General features: G+C 33.9%; 1 protein-coding gene across 1 annotated transcript; it reads left to right on the top strand.

Annotated features, from left to right (window-relative positions):
* The first annotated feature begins 2,027 nt into the window (after nt 1-2,027).
* LOC123659241 lies at nt 2,028-9,626 on the top strand. Its single transcript, XM_045594489.1, has 5 exons — nt 2,028-2,041; nt 2,526-2,664; nt 5,237-5,457; nt 7,511-7,618; nt 9,431-9,626. The coding sequence occupies exons 1-5, from the start codon at nt 2,028-2,030 to the stop codon at nt 9,606-9,608; spliced, it is 660 nt and encodes a 219-aa protein (XP_045450445.1). The 3' UTR covers nt 9,609-9,626.
* The last annotated feature ends 8,238 nt before the right edge of the window (nt 9,627-17,864 follow it).

Genomic DNA, 17,864 nt, shown 5'->3' on the forward strand with positions numbered 1-17,864 from the left:
AAAAATTGTCGCGCCAGCCTCCCGGCCGGTACCGATGCAACCATCATTTTAATCCCTGCATTTTAAATCTGTAATATCTTCGAAAATATTTATTAAAATAACATTTGATTAAGGGCCATATTGATCTATATTAAATGCACAATGTATTTATGATACTTAATTGGATAAGGATTAATGCTGTATTGCTTAAAATCGCTTTGTAAATAAGACATTATTTTTCATAAAAAGTGCAGGATAAAAAAATGGTTATTATGGCTTATCTCTAAGAGATAGACCTATAACATCGCGGACTTTTTATAGACCTTTTTAAGGTGTACAATACTGTGATACATTATTTTGATATATCTCATAGGGTTCCGTCTTCGGCCTGTGTATTTCAAAGCCAGCAGTTGGATTGTTATCCCGCCATCGGTCGGCTTTATAAGTTCCAAGGTGGTAGTGGAACTTTGTTATCACTTAGTCGCTTCTTACAACACCCATGGGAAGAGAATGGGTTCTTTACTGCCGGAGCCACACAATTTGTTTAGGCATCATCGTCAGACAAAACAATGGAAAACGAATACAACCATATTCTATTACTTTATTATTAATTTCACCCATACAAAATTTTTAAAGATATAATTTCTACATCTGATAGCCACTATTCTCTAATAAAACGCACGTGAGCACGTAATAGATCCGCTTACTTCGTGACGCCCGCTGTTAGGTAAACAAATTAGTGCAGTAGAGTCATGTGACTCCTGAGATTTAGACGTAAGGCTGTGCTTAGAATAGTAAATACTTTATTTCATTTTTTTAATATTATCCTATATACTGACTACGATGTGTTAAATATTGTATTTTAGTGTTATATTTTTTATTATTCAGTACTGAGCACAACTACTGAGTACTACAAGATGTATACACAAGTAAAACTTATTGCTTTTTTTATAATTTGCTTATAACACTGAATTCATATTGTTGAATTATTATTTTGTGTCTATACATATATACCTTGATGTATGGTTAAGGCAGTAAGAAGATAGCCACATCACTCTATGAATACCTACTAAAAATACATTCAAACCCAGTTTTAAAAAAATAAACTCAATGGTAATATAAAAGTAAAATCAGAAATTTCAAATTCATTCAAAAATTTCGAATAAAAATAATGTAATTATAAAAAAATATTCGAATCTGATAACAGTTCGCGGTGAAGTCTATTGAAAATCAACGATCAAAAAGTTACCGCGGATCTGGTCGAGAATGAATTTGAAATTAATCAGTATCATCGTCGGCATCATAAGCCTGAAAATTATTAAAATTTTATTACCGGAATTTTTCGGTTTGTGGTCATTGATTTGTAATTGTATTTTGGTACGATAAATATTATTTTTCTACTTCGTTTATTAATTAAAAGTATTAACGTAACGTATTAAGGCATATCTTTTAATTTTTAAGTATAAAGGAAACCACGTGTTGTATCATATAACTAAATATTGTCTGAAAGAGATCTCTCTTTCAGCGATACCTTTTGTACATCTTCCTTTGTATGTTGCAATTTTATAATTTGTTTTAATTATATATATGCAATAAATAGGATTTATTATTTTCACTATTATTTATCTGTTTTAGTACTTATAAAGAAAAATAACAGAAAAGATATTAAATCATCAGGTTAGATCATCAGGTTTTTGGCATTTGCTCCACCTTAACTCGATACTAATAATTAATATTTTAGATTTTAATAAGGAAAATTAAAAAAAAAAACCTCCACAAGCTATTATCGTAGAAGTGTAGATAGTGAAAGTAAAAGAAAAGCAACAATAAATGGAAAAAAATATTTTTTCCCACTTATCTAGCATTACTTTTCTTGCCCCGCCTTTACAAAATTCTGTGTACGCCCATGTGAACGTCGCTTTGCAATACTTAGTATCGTTTCCAGTATAATCTAAATTTCGTCACTAACCTTAACGATAAGACGCAGGAAGGGTATGTGATGTGCAGTGACTGTTGTTTTCATCAACAAAAATAAAAACAAAAGCGACATGTATAAGTATAGGTATGATATTTTTTTAAAATTTAATTTTTTTTAATTGGTAGAAGCTTAAAAAAGTTTTTCGTTTCGGTTGAGTTGCCCATTGTGGTTGATTTCAACACAATAATTACCAAATTTAAAAATAAATTTGTCAATAAAGTTATTTTTCCCTTTTCTGAACATCTATCTCTCCATTGTGGAGCAATACTTACCAACAGGTGACCCGACATGTAATGGTAATTGTAATAAAAGTAATACACTAACGTGCATAATTTTAATGTATTTTTTGTCAACCATCTCAAATTCAATTATAAGTTAATGATATCTGGTGGTTAGTTTTTAATACACTATAGTAGAATAAAATAATAAAATTGGTATAAGAATGCATGTTTCAATGAACGTAAAAAATATTTTCAATTGACTAATTTTTCAGTTCTTACCACTTTTATAGAATTAAGCAGGCTGGCTACTTTTTTTTACTTAATTTGGTTGTATTTTCTGATTTCAGAATTATTCTTTGCTTTGTAACATTATTATTGGAAGTAGTTTATTTCAAAGCAGAAGAAGAAATAAAAGAGGCAGAGGATAGAGAAAGGAGACAAGTCAACGGACTTCCGTTGGTTTATCCCTATGGAGCAACTTATAAGGTATTTTATTATACCAAAAGAATTTAGGCAAGAAAAATCAAGGTCCGTTACTATAGAGTAGACTCTGCCGACAGAGCCGAAAGCAATGTAGGAGATTAACGATCTAGATAAAGAATTACATAACACTTTGACTTATGACAAAAAATGATTTTAAAAATTTTGTCTTTTGAGTTATTAAGACGCAAAATATCTAATATATTATAATATAACGTATCGCTTATATCATGAGAAATATACTCCGACTGGATAAGCTAACCAAATTCGAGAAAAAAGATAAATATTTAATCCGAAATCTCAGTTACGTTACCAAAAATGTTAAAATCTGTTAAAGAATTGGAGTAATCTTTTTATCTAGAGACTATAAAGAAATGAAGTGGCAAAACACGGGACAAATTATAAACACCGTTGTTTACGTTATTCAAAAGATACGAAACTCTAATCAATATTTAGTAGCCTCTCAAAGTAATTTGAACTTATAATAATCGAAATACAGATGAAAATTCTTTGCATTTCATTCATTCTTACTCATTCTTTTTCTTTCGAAGTAAACAATCACCTGTATGTTTACAGGTAGGTATGTAAAAAGTAAAATACGTAAAAACAAAATTTGACGATGTTAATTATATTTCTGTACCCCATGTGATAAGTGAGACAAGTCAAAAATAATCATTTTATGGGAGAGAAGAAACAAGATTTAAAAAAATCTTGGCTAGGGATCGGTTTAACTTAAGTCTCGTTTAGTGAAATAAAACATTTACTTTCAATCCATATTTTACTTTTTTGGAAAATATTTCATTTTGTATATAATTTACGATTATTAATTGTGATAAATGATATTTGTACAGTTAAATTACCTTACACCTATAACTTGTCTTTGTATAAAATTGAGAATAAATGATCATATCTCAATATGTTTCAGACAAAGTTAAAGATATATTTTAGATTTATTATTTTTATTTTATTTTATTTAGGTTGTTTCCTATATTACAATAATACAAAGAAAAAAATCTTATACAACTGATATTTATTGGTATAAAGTTTCCAATAGTAAATTATTTTTGTTATTTATCACTGAGGTAAGGGCACAGCAGGAATTTCCTGCTCAAATTATGGAGCAGCCTGACTGGGGTAGTACCTAGACCTTACAAGATCACAGCAAAATAATACTGTTTTCAAGCAGTATTGTGTTCCTGTTGGTGAGTAAGGTGACCAGAGCTCCTGGGGGGGATTGGGAATTGGGTCGGCAACGCGCTTGCGATGCTTCTGGTGTTGCAGCCGTCTATAAGCTACGGTAATCGCTTACCATCAGGAGCGCCGTACGCTTGTTTGCCGACCTAGTGATATAAAAAAAAAACTGTTTATTTTATTTTTTGATGAACACCTATCATGGGTCCCGCAGATTTGTGAAGTCAGTCGTAAGGTTTTTGCCTCGACTAGATCTCTTCGCAGTGTGCGTAATCTACTTCCTATTCCCACCAAAATTGTTCTTTCACATTGTCTTCTATTACCGATGCTTGATTACGCGGGCACATGCTATTTTGACGTCATTGAGGAGCAGATTAACAAACTTGAGCGAATCCAGAATTTATGTATACGATTCGTGTTTGCATTTCGTAAATATGACCATATCTCTGAATTCCGTACAAAAATTCAAATGGTTCCCAATTCGTCTTCACAGGAATACGCATATTCTTAACTTACTTTATTGTACTCTATATATCGCTTTTACACCTGTTTTTTTTTTAAAGCAACCATTTAAATTTCTGAGTGATTCCCATGAATGCAGTCTTCGTTTTGAGGATAGCTTACTTCTTGAAATTTCCTCTTACTCCTCTTCCTTTTATACTAAATCTAAATTCCATACGACATCCTTAACTTGTCTATATATACTATTCTATAATTATACAAAGTTTAAATAGTAATTCTCTTCATAAATTCAAGTATATAACATTATCTCCAATCAGCTTTGGAATATTTTTAGTTTAACTCAGCAGGCGGGATTTTCTGTTCTAAAACTCAGTACTTTCATAACTATGCTAAATTTATCCTACAGTTGAAAGTTGCTTTTAACGCTCATCTCACTCCTGCAACTTATGACGTAATATTAAATGATTTTTGTAATATTTTAATGATACATTTTTTCTAATGTCTCTTTATTAGTAAATTATATGTATCGTTATAAATATATCTTATATATAAAATTTCTTCTTATATATAAAATTATTTTTATATATAAAATTCTTGCGTCACAATGTTAGTTACAATAATCCTCCGTAACAGCTGGACCGATTTTTATGAAATTTTGTGTGCATATCGGGTAGGTCTGAGAATCGACCAACATCCATTTTTCATACTCCTAAATTAGAAGGGAGGGGGATTAAGGGGGTAAATAACATTTATAGAAAAACAACGTTTGGGGGGTCAGCTAGTTATAGTATTAAATATAAAACGTGGTGTAATATTTTATAGCCTATATGTTCCTTAATAACTTTTCAAGATTTTCATGAGATACGTTATTGAAAGTTAAACGAAAATGTCAAACAATTAAACAAAATTTTAATGAATGTTTCAGCTCTTAGTTGGTTTCGCCGCTCCAGTGCCCAACAACGAACACATAAATCTACTTTTCTCGGCCAATTTCCAATACCAATATCTTCAATTTATGAACATTTCCGAGCTGTCAAGATATTATTTTATAAATGAGGTGTCCAGAGAAGAGAGAGATGCGGATCTGCTAGCGAGGCGTGATGAGAGGCTGACGTTCTACAGATCCGTGTCAAATATGTTGCAAATGTAAGTGTTGTTGGTTTGTATGTTTATACATTTTCTATGAAAATGTAGTAGATGATAGTGATATAAAACCTTATCCGATAGGAGAGGTAATATATATATATATATATATATATATATATATATATATATATATACATATATACAGGTATACAATATACATATAAGTAGAGATATTTCGCTTCAGCCTGTAGGAGAAGGATCAGAGCTTAATCCACCACGCTGCTCCAATGCGGGTTGGCGGATATATTCCCTACTATGAGTAACGATCGCTATCAGGTGTACATGATAACAACCGGGACCGACGGCTTAACGTGCTCTCCAAGGCACGGTGGGGAGATCCACAAGGACTGCACAAATACCCAGACCACGACAAACACCTGTATGGCCAGTACAAATGTTTGTCATGTGCGGGGATTGAACCCGCAACCGCCAGCGCAACAGGTACAATCCATGGCTGTGACCGTTGCGCCAACGCGGCGTCCATGTAAGTACAGATACTTACATCAAATCAAAAATAATAACATATTTTTGAAATCAGCTTGAAAGCATTTTTGTATAAGTTTATCAATCATCTTCTCTTTTACATGACACAAACATATTAAAGATCTCTAAATGCTTGATATTAATACCTGATTCGACCTCAAATCGAATCTATGGTCATCGGCACTAATAGAACTTAGACTATTCCGTTGGCGCAGTTTGTAGTGGCTCTGCTTTCTGGTTCACGGGTTGTTGGTTCGATTCCCACCTGAGTTTGGCTGCAATATTTGTTTATCAAATATATAGATTTAGTTATAGCTGTCGGGTGTTACCTATAATACAAGCACTAAGTTGCTTACCTTAGGAACAAACGATCGTGTGTGAATGTTATAAGATGTATTTATTTATGTATTATCTATAACTTAACAAGTTGTGGATTTAATAATTCAGATTAAATACCAAAGCTTGAATTTTTTTTTTACAATGACCAAATTTGTTAGAAAATCAACGACGAAAAAAGTTATATCCGTTTGAATCCATTGTGCGTGGAACCTTAAAAGGCTTTAGATGATATCGAATCTGTCAACAAGTTGAGATTTATGTACGTAACAAAACATTCGATAAGTTATGATATTATCATACCTTTCGATTTACCGACGAAGTGTCGATTTTTGAGTGAATAATAAAACATTTTTGATCCTTTGTCTAAAATAAAGTCACATATGAATTCTCATTAGTGACCATTTGTCACGCCACTTAAATTTTCAGTCAGACTATTTCATGATAAATGTAACTGGTTCGCGGAACCGTGCTGACCTTAATTGCTGTATCGCAGCTATAAACTGCGCGTGACGCAGTACTGTGAATCCTGACGCCGTCACGTCACAATATAACCCCTTTGGGTGTAGTCATTATAAAGTAGGTTTGTAATTCAAAATTACGAATGTATTAAAAATAACTTTACACTAAAACTAGCATTTTCCATTGGCTTTGCTCCCGTAGAAATTGATAATATTTACATAGAGGGACAAAAGTAGTGTATAATCGTTATATTACAACGATTCATAACCTCTTTGTTCCACATTTATGGTTCAAATTTCGTGCGTTGAAACTTCCAGACTGCTCGCAAAGCTCGTTCTCAAACTTTCATGGAATAGTCATGCAAAAAATAGGCTTCACTTAGGCTTTTAAAGCCATTTTTTAGATAATTTCACATATATATCCACTCACACATACATACACTCACAAATGACACAGACTATCACATTGTTACAAAATGTATTAGTTCATAAACTACTTCATAGAAAGATTTTAAATTAGCGTGGTTATTTTTGTTACTAAATTTCTTTAAAGCGGGATATATACTATGTTTATATCATTTTTTTTTAATTTATTTTGCGGAGCGCGATATTTCGACATTATCCACGAATGTCTTGGTTACGAGACTTGTCCTAGATAAATATCCTGTTTTAAATAATTTTAGTACTTCAAAAATTAAGATATTTTCGTTCATAGTATAATGGAAACTTGAACCGATAGAAAACAAAATAAAAAGTAAATTATTACCTCAAAGGAAAGGCATGAACGGACAAGATTGCGTCTTGAGAGCAATCTGTGAGGCAGCTCAATACCCGGTGCAAGAAGAGGCTCTAGTTGGAGAGGTTTTACACATACTCTTGACGTAAGTCTTTCAAAATATTATATTTCCATTCGAGGAGACAGTTATTCGAGGTTATATTCCTTTTACCTATAGTATGAAAATTGACTATATTTAACGTCACGTTGATACAATGGTCACAGAAACAGCTGAAACGTTTTATTTTTTGTGTAACGTAAATATATGTATGCATATATGGGGTGAATGTATGCAAATATAGGGCGTATGTATGCATATTATATTATATACTGTACAAAAAAATATTCATGTAGAAAGAAAGTTCAAAAAATTCAGTTTAGTTATAAAGTTGATTTATGCTTTCCAAATCTATAGTGTTAAGTCAATATGATCCAAAAGCATTTTAAACACTTATATAATCATGTTCAAACTAACACAGAAACTTATAGCTTATATTGGGTACACATAATACTAAAATTATATACATACAGACAAAAAATAATAAAATTTCTTTCTAAACAAAAGATTATAAGACAAATTATCTCAATAACACCATCTAGGGTTCTAAAAAGGATAACTTGATGATGTGATTTCTAGTTTAATAAAGTCAACAAAAAACAAAACCGAATATATTATCGTCACTTATTTTGGATCAAATGTTTCCATTTTAATTCTCTGGTTTCCCGATGTTTGAGTGTTTTATCGCTTTACACTACTTTGTGGTAGCACAGAGCCGTTAGAGGCAACAATGCTCTTTTGCTTTAAGGATGGATTTATGCAAACATCGTAACATACAACGGTTGCAACTCATGCATGATTTACTTATTTCCTTTGAAATTTATGAGTTAACTTATATATTACTCTAACTTATATGTACACAGTTTCAACTCCTTGGTTAAACCGATTTTGACTGTTTTGAAATATACTCTGAGATACTCAACCTCATAGCATCCTCTTAGTTAAATAAATTGTTTTCAACTTTGGTCCATTAGTTTTTGAGTTAATCCATCATAAACCTCTTGTTTATAACATTAGTACAGATTATATTATAGGCAGCAGCCCGACTGGAGTAGTTCCTCGACCTTACAAAAGATCACAGCTAAATAATGCTGTTTTCAAGCAGTGTTGTGCTCCTGTTAGTAAGTAAGGTGACCAGAACTCCTGGGGTGAATTGAGGATAGGGTTGGCAAAGCGGTTGCGATGCTTCTGGTATTACAGGCGTCTATAAGCTACGGTAATTGCTTGACATCAGGTGATCCACACGCTTGTTCCTTGACCTAGTTACATTAAAAAATGTATGCACTGAAGTAGCTTCCACGAGTTCTTTGGTTTATTTTTTATATTATTACTGTCTTAAGCTTAGTTTTATAACTGATTACCAGATTCTACGCTATACGATTCAGCCTGTAATATCCCACTACTGGGCATAGGCGTCTTTCCCCATGTAGGAGAAGGATCAGAGCTTGATCCACCCGCTGCTCTAATGCGGGTTGGCGGATATATTGCCTAATATGAGTAACGATCGCTATCAGGTGTACATGATAATAACCGGGACCGACGGCTTAACGCCTTCTCCGAGGCACGGTGGTCTCTCCACAAGGACTGCACAAACACCCAAACCACGGCAAACACCTGTATGGCCAATAAAAATGTTTGTCATTTGTGGGGATCGAACCCGCAACCGCCAGCGCAACAGGCACAATCCATAGCTGTGACCTTTGCGCCAACGCGGCGTCAGATTCTAAGAATCAGGTTATTTTTAAAATTAACAAAAATCATCTCAATTTTATCAAGTGTTATAGTTCTGGTACAATGTCCTCATATGGAGACAAAGTCCTTTTTACATGATAATCCAATAATATAATAACTTTCCACCAGGCCAGACTACGGGCATTCGCCCTTTGAGAACAAAGACGAGGAATGGGACGAAGAGATGTCTATGTACAAGGATGCGGCCATCGCTGGACGACAGATGTTCAACTGTGGCTACATATACAATGGCTGTCCGGAAGGACAGGGAGTTCTTGACTTGATTACAACGCTGAGAGATGAATAAATATTATATTAAACTACATTATGATTTTTGACTTGCATTTATTTGGAATATGCTATTATATCAGTGATATTACCTACTGAAGCAAAATTTTATTTCTAAGTAGTAATAAATAACTAATGGTAATAAATAATTTATATTAATTTTTCCACTGGGGTTGAAATTAGACCTTGAATATATGTGTATGTGTGTGTCATACTATGCAACTAACACAAATATCGATCAGCCTGTAATATCCCACTGCTGGGCATGACTCTTTCCCCATACAGGAGAAGGATCAGAACTTAATCCACCACGCTGCTTCAATGCGGGTTGGCGGATATATTCCGTACTATGAGTAGCGATCGCTATCAGGTGTATACATCGCTATCAGTGTAACCAAATACATACTCAATGAATAATAAAAGGATATTAATATCAATACAAAAAATATTTATTTTGCTTTAGAATTGAGTTAACTACATCATACACACACACACTCTCATCATCTCTTTCAGACTCCTTCAAGTAAAAGTATATTTGAAATGTGACATATTTTTAATTTCTACCTTTTGTATAAGGATAAAATATCACGCTTTTCTGATAATCGGAACCAGTTCCTCAATATGTATCACTCGTACCCGCCATAAAAACTCGTAAAACACTTTGTTGTATGGCACATCACTTGAGTAAATTAAGTGAGTCTCATACCCCGGTCACGCTCCAACACTCCGGAGTCACGCAGACTGCAGACACGTATCCTGTTAACATTTTATCAGTGCTAATATACTCGTATTAAAGCTTAATCTGATTTTAAAATTACTTTTATTGCGTTTTATGTTATGATATAATAATATGGCCTATCCAAAAAAAAAATATATATTTATAGAATAAAAGAGACCAATTATTACTTTCTTTATAATCAAATCAAATCAAACCTTTTCTTTTATTCAAGTAGACAAGGGTTTCAAACATATTTTCAATTTATATAACCTAATATTATCATAAATATAAGTATTATTTATATAATAAAATAATGATTGTAGTTTATAAGTTTATATTGATTTGGAATGTACAATACAGTAAAGTTAAAATGTACACGATAGTACTTACTTTTTTTTTAAGTTTCTAACGCAGTCCACTCAGAAGAAATTTAAAATTATTTCATCGATTTGCAATTTACGTGTTACGTTTTTTTCAATGTCAGAATCATAATACTTATTAATTTATCTCTGTCTTATCTAAGGTCTACATTGTTCTTAACACGATGGGCGCAGAGCTTGCTATAGAGAGTTTTATGGGGGTGTATATGCATTGCTTAGTGTAGAAAATTTTATAGTCTCTGTACATGAATCCAATATCGATAAGCCTGGAACTCGATATAAATTGAACATCTCAAATATTATATGTATTTTAAATCATATACATCTATAGCAGTTTAAGCTTTACTTAAGGTCTGATGACGTTATTTGTACGTTATTTTTTTTTTTTGTTATATTTGTGAAATAGATTATATTTTATGTAATGTATATTTTATGACCTTTCGAGAATTTTAGATAGTTAAGTTTGATAGTACATTAAACTTAGTGAATTACTTCTAAGAAGCAATGGTCGTCGGGGGTGCAAGATGTTTGAACAGCGAACCCTGCACCGGAAGACGCAGCGTTGGCAGATCGCCAAACCAAATGGAAAACCCAAGCGATTTCACTAGTATTGACGTTCATGATGGCTGCCCAGCGCTGTAAAACTCAAAAACAATAATAAAAGCTATTGTCAGTTGATCCTAAAATAGGTCTTAACATAGAAAATTTGTTTTTGAATAGTGTTTTGTTTATTAAAATTTGTATACATTAAAAAATACGAAATGGTTTAAAAAATGAAGTAAGTTGATGTTTAATATGTGTTTAATTAGTAAAATTAGATTGATTAAAACTATTATATGACTATTCGCTCACTTCAGTCTGTAATATCCCACTGCTGGGCATAGTCCTCTCCCCCATGTAGCAGAATGGTCACAGCTTAATCTACCACGCTGCTCCAATGCGGGTTGCTGGATATATCCCCTACTATAAGTATCGATCGCTATCAGGTGTACATGACAACAACCGGGACCAGCGGATTAGCGTGCTCTTCGAGGCAGGGTGGAGAGATCCACAAGGACTGCACAAACACCCAGACCACGGCAAACATCTGTATGGCCAATGCAAATGTTTGTCATGTACGGGAATCGACTGTAACCGTTGCGTGATATTTTACATAATATAATAACAAATCACCATGTTTTTATGTATAAAAACCACGTAAGAATTATTACATCTCCGGAATCTTTGTAGAATAACCGTATTGTATGATTGTATTGAATAAAGGAATATAATTGAATATTTAGCAAAATTTTAAGAGGTTTTATCCTAACAGGCATAACATGAAAAAAATTTTTTTTAAAGAAGTTAAAAATTTTCTATTTATTAATTTTTTTTGGTAAAATTTAAAATGACTTTTTTAACTAATTACAAAAAGGAGGAATTGCTCAATTCGACTGTTTTTATGTGGTTGTGGTTGTGTGATTCCACTTAAAATATGAAATCTTATTTTTTTTCCGACTTCCTTCGCTGTATTATCTATTTATTGATGAATTTTCTTAAATCTAATAACATACACACACGGTCCTCTGTTCCTATGTTAAGCAACTTAATGTTTCTGTTACAGATAACGGCCGACTGCTATAGATAAATATTTTTATTATCAATATAAATAGAAATAATACATATATAAATACATAAATACAAATGTTAAGTACGGAACCGTACTATCTATCATACAGTACCCTAAGCTCATCCATGAAAATGCCGAGCATGCATTTAATATCCATATTCAATAAACAACGGAAAACCGATGCAGCCCATGTCGCAACGTCCGTCCAGCCACGAGCCGCCGACGCAGCGATTTCGTCATATTTTAAATTTAATTTCATTATTAATTTTTATAAAAAATTTTGTCATTCCTAATTCTCGCATCGAATAGGTTTCACCTCTCTTAATTGTAATTTTATTTTAATTAATTAAAGTATTTTTTAAGTCATTTTGGTTTTTTTTCGATCCATCGGCTGCAGTAAACGTAATTGGCGCAGTCGGTAGGATACTCGCGGGCCGGTTCGCGAGCATTAGAATTTTCTCATATCGATATTCGCGTTCGCGAGTCGCCCGGGAGGCTGTCAAGTCACGCTACGAGTATCCAGAATCTACGGAGCTGCCAAGCTGAGTGGAGAATCCAAGCATCGATTCACGAAAAAGAGCCAGAGATGAAACATATGTAAGTACACTTGAATCTTTCTCGTGTTGCTTCCTTCTATCCTAAGTCATTTTATCCTCAAGATTTTTCATCACGAAAAGCCTTGTCCCCGGGAACCTGCATCCCGTCAGGCTCGCCGTTATATAGTAGATAGTTATAGAAATATAGACAGTAAATTAGATTTTAATTTAAATATTTCATATAATTCAAACATGTCATACGATCCCGACGTTATTTTTAAGGCCTTACGCCTGGTGCCAGAGTTCGATGGTAACCCGAATATATTAACTAGGTTCATAAATATATGTGATCAAATAGTTTTGCAATATGCGAGTGCCGAGCCAGGTAGTGAATTAAGTAATTTATGTCTCTTAAACGGTATACTAAATAAAATAACAGGGTCCGCCGCGTCAACTATTAATTCCAACGGCATCCCTGACACTTGGACTGGTATAAGATCAGCATTAATTAATAATTTTTCGGATCAAAGAGATGAAACGGCTTTGTACAATGACCTCTCTTTAGCTACGCAGGGTAATAAATCCCCTCAGGAATTTTATGATCAATGTCAAACCTTGTTCAGCACTATAATGACATACGTAACGTTACATGAGAGCTTACAGACGACAATTGAAGCTAAGCGGACACTTAAAAAAAAAAGGTTACAATGCAGGCCTTCGTACGAGGTTTAAAAGAACCCCTAGGTTCACGTATCCGTTGCATGCGCCCGGAAACTATTGAAAAGGCTTTAGAATTCGTTCAAGAAGAACTAAATGTAATTTATTTACAGCAGCGTAATGATCTTCCTAAGCATAATACTCAGAATACGTCTAAAGCTACGTCACATAACATAGTATTAAATACGCCCAGCGCTATGCGACCCGTACCTAACTGGCCCGTTCCAGTAGGACCGCGTTATTACCAGCCGGAACCCCAAGGTTTTAGATTTAACTCTCCTATCGCACAGCCCCAAGCTTTTAAGTTCAATAGTCAACAAAATCGTTTCCCTAGTCGAACCCAACAAATGTTTCGCGCACCACCACCGAATTACAACCCCCAAAGTAATGTGTTTCGCTTACCACCCCGATCAAATCCACCACAAAATTTTAATGCGAAACCAATGAGTGGAGTTCAACATTATACTCCTAAGCCTATGATATCAGGTCATGATTGGCGTAAATCTGGGAACCCACCACCAACTAATTATTTTAAAACACGCGAGGTCAATCTAAATGAATTTTATTCACCCGACTGTTCATACTATACTGACTATCCGGACTATGACTATTATACAGACCCGAATGACTACTTCAACCCCTATGATTATGCTGCCAACCCGACTTACTGTAACGATAGTTATGACAATGAAATAGTAAATGAGTTAGAATCTCAGCCAGGCCCTAGCGGTGAATCCCAACCTCAGGATTTTCAAGTAGACAAAAAAATCAAAAGAGCAAGGATAGACGTTAATTTACAGACTCAACGACAGTTGCCCTATATTGAAATCTCACAGCCACCTTTAAAGTTCTTGATAGATACAGGTGCTAACCAATCGTTTATTAGCCCCGAGGCCGTACAAAATTTTTATCCTAATTATCCTTTAAATTATGACCCCTTCGAAGTTACAAACGTACATGGTATTAGTAGAAATGATTATTCCGTAACACTGCCCTGTTTTAACGAATTCAATGAAGATAATAATATAAAGTTATTCGTTTATCGTTTTCATGATTATTTCGATGGTTTAATAGGGTTAGATTTATTATCTGAGTGGCAAGCTAAAATAGATTTAAAAGATTTCAAATTAATTACACGAAATGCAACAAACTTTATTAAGGTTTACAATTCCCGTAACGTTAATTTATACGAAGATATTATCCCAGGTAGAAGTTCAAAATTAGTAAAAATACCCATTAACGCCCCGGATGGCGAAGTTTTTATTAACGAACAAGTTCTATGTAATTGCATTATTCACGAATGTCTTACAACTGTTACCGGTAGTCGCGGATTTGTAGAAATAGAAAATCCTTCACCTAACGACATCATATTTTCATTAGATCAACCCGCTTACGCTGAGATATTCAATTTTTATTGCAAACCATTAGGAAAATCAAACCGAGTAAATGAAGTATTGTCGCGATTACGTACCGATCATCTTAATGAAGAAGAAAAGGCTAACTTGTTAACACTTTGTGCTCGTTATGCAGATGTGTTTTATATAGATGGGGAGCCATTAACTTTTACTAACAAAATTAAACATCGCATACGAACGAAGGACGAAGTTCCTGTATATACTAAAAGCTATCGATATCCTTTTATTCACCGACAAGAGGTTAGAGACCAAATCTCAAAAATGTTACAACAAGGTATAATTAGACCATCAGACTCTGCATGGAGTTCACCCATATGGGTAGTCCCTAAAAAAATAGATGCATCCGGTAAACAGAAATGGCGTCTTGTAGTTGATTTTCGAAAACTTAATGAAAAAACAATAGACGACAAGTATCCTATACCGAATATTAGCGATGTCCTTGACAAGTTAGGCAAGTGTCAATATTTTACAACCCTTGATCTTGCTAGTGGATTCTATCAGGTCGAAATGGACCCTCAGGATATTTCTAAAACCGCATTTAATGTGGAACATGGCCATTTCGAGTTTCTTCGAATGCCAATGGGTTTAAAAAATTCACCATCTACATTTCAAAGAGTCATGGACAATGTCCTTAAAGGTCTTCAAAATAACATATGTCTAGTTTATTTGGACGATATAATAGTTTACAGTACATCCCTTCAGGAACATATGGAAAACCTAGAAAAAGTTTTTCAACGTCTTAAAGAATCCAACTTTAAAATACAGATGGACAAGTCCGAGTTTTTAAAACTTGAGACCGCCTATCTCGGTCATATTATTAGCGGAGAAGGTGTTAAACCTAATCCTGACAAAATCTTAGCTATTGAAAAATACCCTATACCTAGTACACCCAAGGAAATAAAACAATTCTTAGGTCTTCTTGGTTATTACAGAAAATTCATCCCTGACTTTGCCCGTATTACTAAGCCCCTCACGTTATGTTTAAAAAAAGGTAGTAAGGTAGTCCACAGTCAAGAATTTATAGAAGCTTTTAATAAGTGTAAGACTCTTTTAATTAACGACCCCATCCTTCAGTATCCAGACTTTAACAAAGAGTTCAATCTCACCACAGACGCTTCAAATGTAGCCATCGGAGCTGTATTATCTCAGGGACCCATAGGTTCTGACAAGCCTGTTTGTTACGCGTCTCGTACATTAAATGATAGCGAACTCAACTATAGTACAATAGAGAAAGAATTATTAGCAATAGTATGGGCAACGAAATACTTTAGACCTTATTTATTTGGCCGAACATTTAAAATAGTTACTGATCACAGACCATTACAGTGGATGATGAATCTAAAAGAACCTAACTCACGACTAACAAGATGGCGACTTCGACTGAGCGAATACGACTTTACGGTCATATATAAGAAAGGTAAATTTAATACCAACGCAGACGCTCTATCTCGTGTTCAAATTCACATCAGTGAAACTGACGAAATTAAATCGGTAATGGATAGTATTAGAGAGCTTGAGTCAATGATTAATAACCCATCAGAAACACCCCCATCTCAACATAGAAACTCTTCAACTGACACCGTACACACTAGTAATGAACAACCTATATTAGAAGTCCCGATCACTGACGTTCCCCTTAACAAGTTTCACAGACAAATTTACTTTACTGTAGTTAGTGATGTAAAACGACGACCGATTATAACTAAGCCATTTGAAAACCATACGCGGATAGCTATTCAGTTGTCGAAATCTAGTTTAGAAAACGATGTTATCAATTCTATTAATGAATACGTTAACCCGAAAGTTAAAACAGCTATATTGATAGATCCTCCCTTAGAAATGTATTCGATAATACCAATTTTACAAGAAAAGTTTAAAAGCTCCTCTCTTAACCTCGTATTAAGTAAAACTGAGCTCGAAAATGTTAAAGATTATCTTCAACAACAAGACATCATTCAGAATTATCATAACGGTAAAACGAACCACCGTGGTATTAACGAATGTTACCTCGCTCTGTCTAGGAAATATTATTGGCCGAAAATGAGAGAGCAGATCACTAAATACATTAATGAATGTACTATTTGTGGTCAAAGTAAATACGACAGAAATCCCATTAAACCTCAATTTAATATAGTACCCCCTGCTACCAAGCCATTTGAAATTATCCACATGGACCTCTTTACAGTTCAAAACGAAAAATATGTCACCTTCATTGATGTCTTTACTAAATACGGTCAAGCGTATCATTTACGAGATGGAACCGCTGTTAGCATCTTACAAGCATTATTACTTTTCAGTACTCACCACGGAATACCTTTCACTATAATAACCGATAACGGTACGGAATTTACTAATCAGCTTTTTTCAGAGTTTATTTGTCTCCATAAGATAATCCATCATAAAACTTTACCTCATAGCCCTAATGATAACGGTAACATTGAACGATTTCATTCGACCCTATTAGAACACATAAGAATTCTTAAGTTACAACACAAAGATGAACCAGTAGTTAGATTAATGCCATACGCTATTATAGCATACAACAGTACTATTCACAGTTTTACAAAGTGTAGACCTTTTGATTTATTGAACGGACATTTCGATCCTAGAGATCCCGTTGACATAGATTTTACCGAACATCTTTTGCAACAATACGCTCAGAATCATAAACAACTAATGAAACAGGTTTATGACATAATTAATGAGTCCTCACTGAGCAATAGAACAGCCTTAATTGAAAATAGAAATAAATCTCGCGAACCAGAAGTAGAATATGTTCCAGGACAACAAGTTTTTATTAAAAATCCCTTTGCTTCTCGTCAGAAAACTGCACCTCGCTACACACAAGACACAGTCTTAGCTGATTTACCAATTCATATATACACGTCAAAAAAGCGAGG

This window comes from Melitaea cinxia, chromosome 13 (genome assembly GCF_905220565.1).
Source record: "Melitaea cinxia chromosome 13, ilMelCinx1.1, whole genome shotgun sequence".
In the NCBI taxonomy this organism is placed as follows: Eukaryota; Metazoa; Arthropoda; class Insecta; order Lepidoptera; family Nymphalidae; genus Melitaea; species Melitaea cinxia.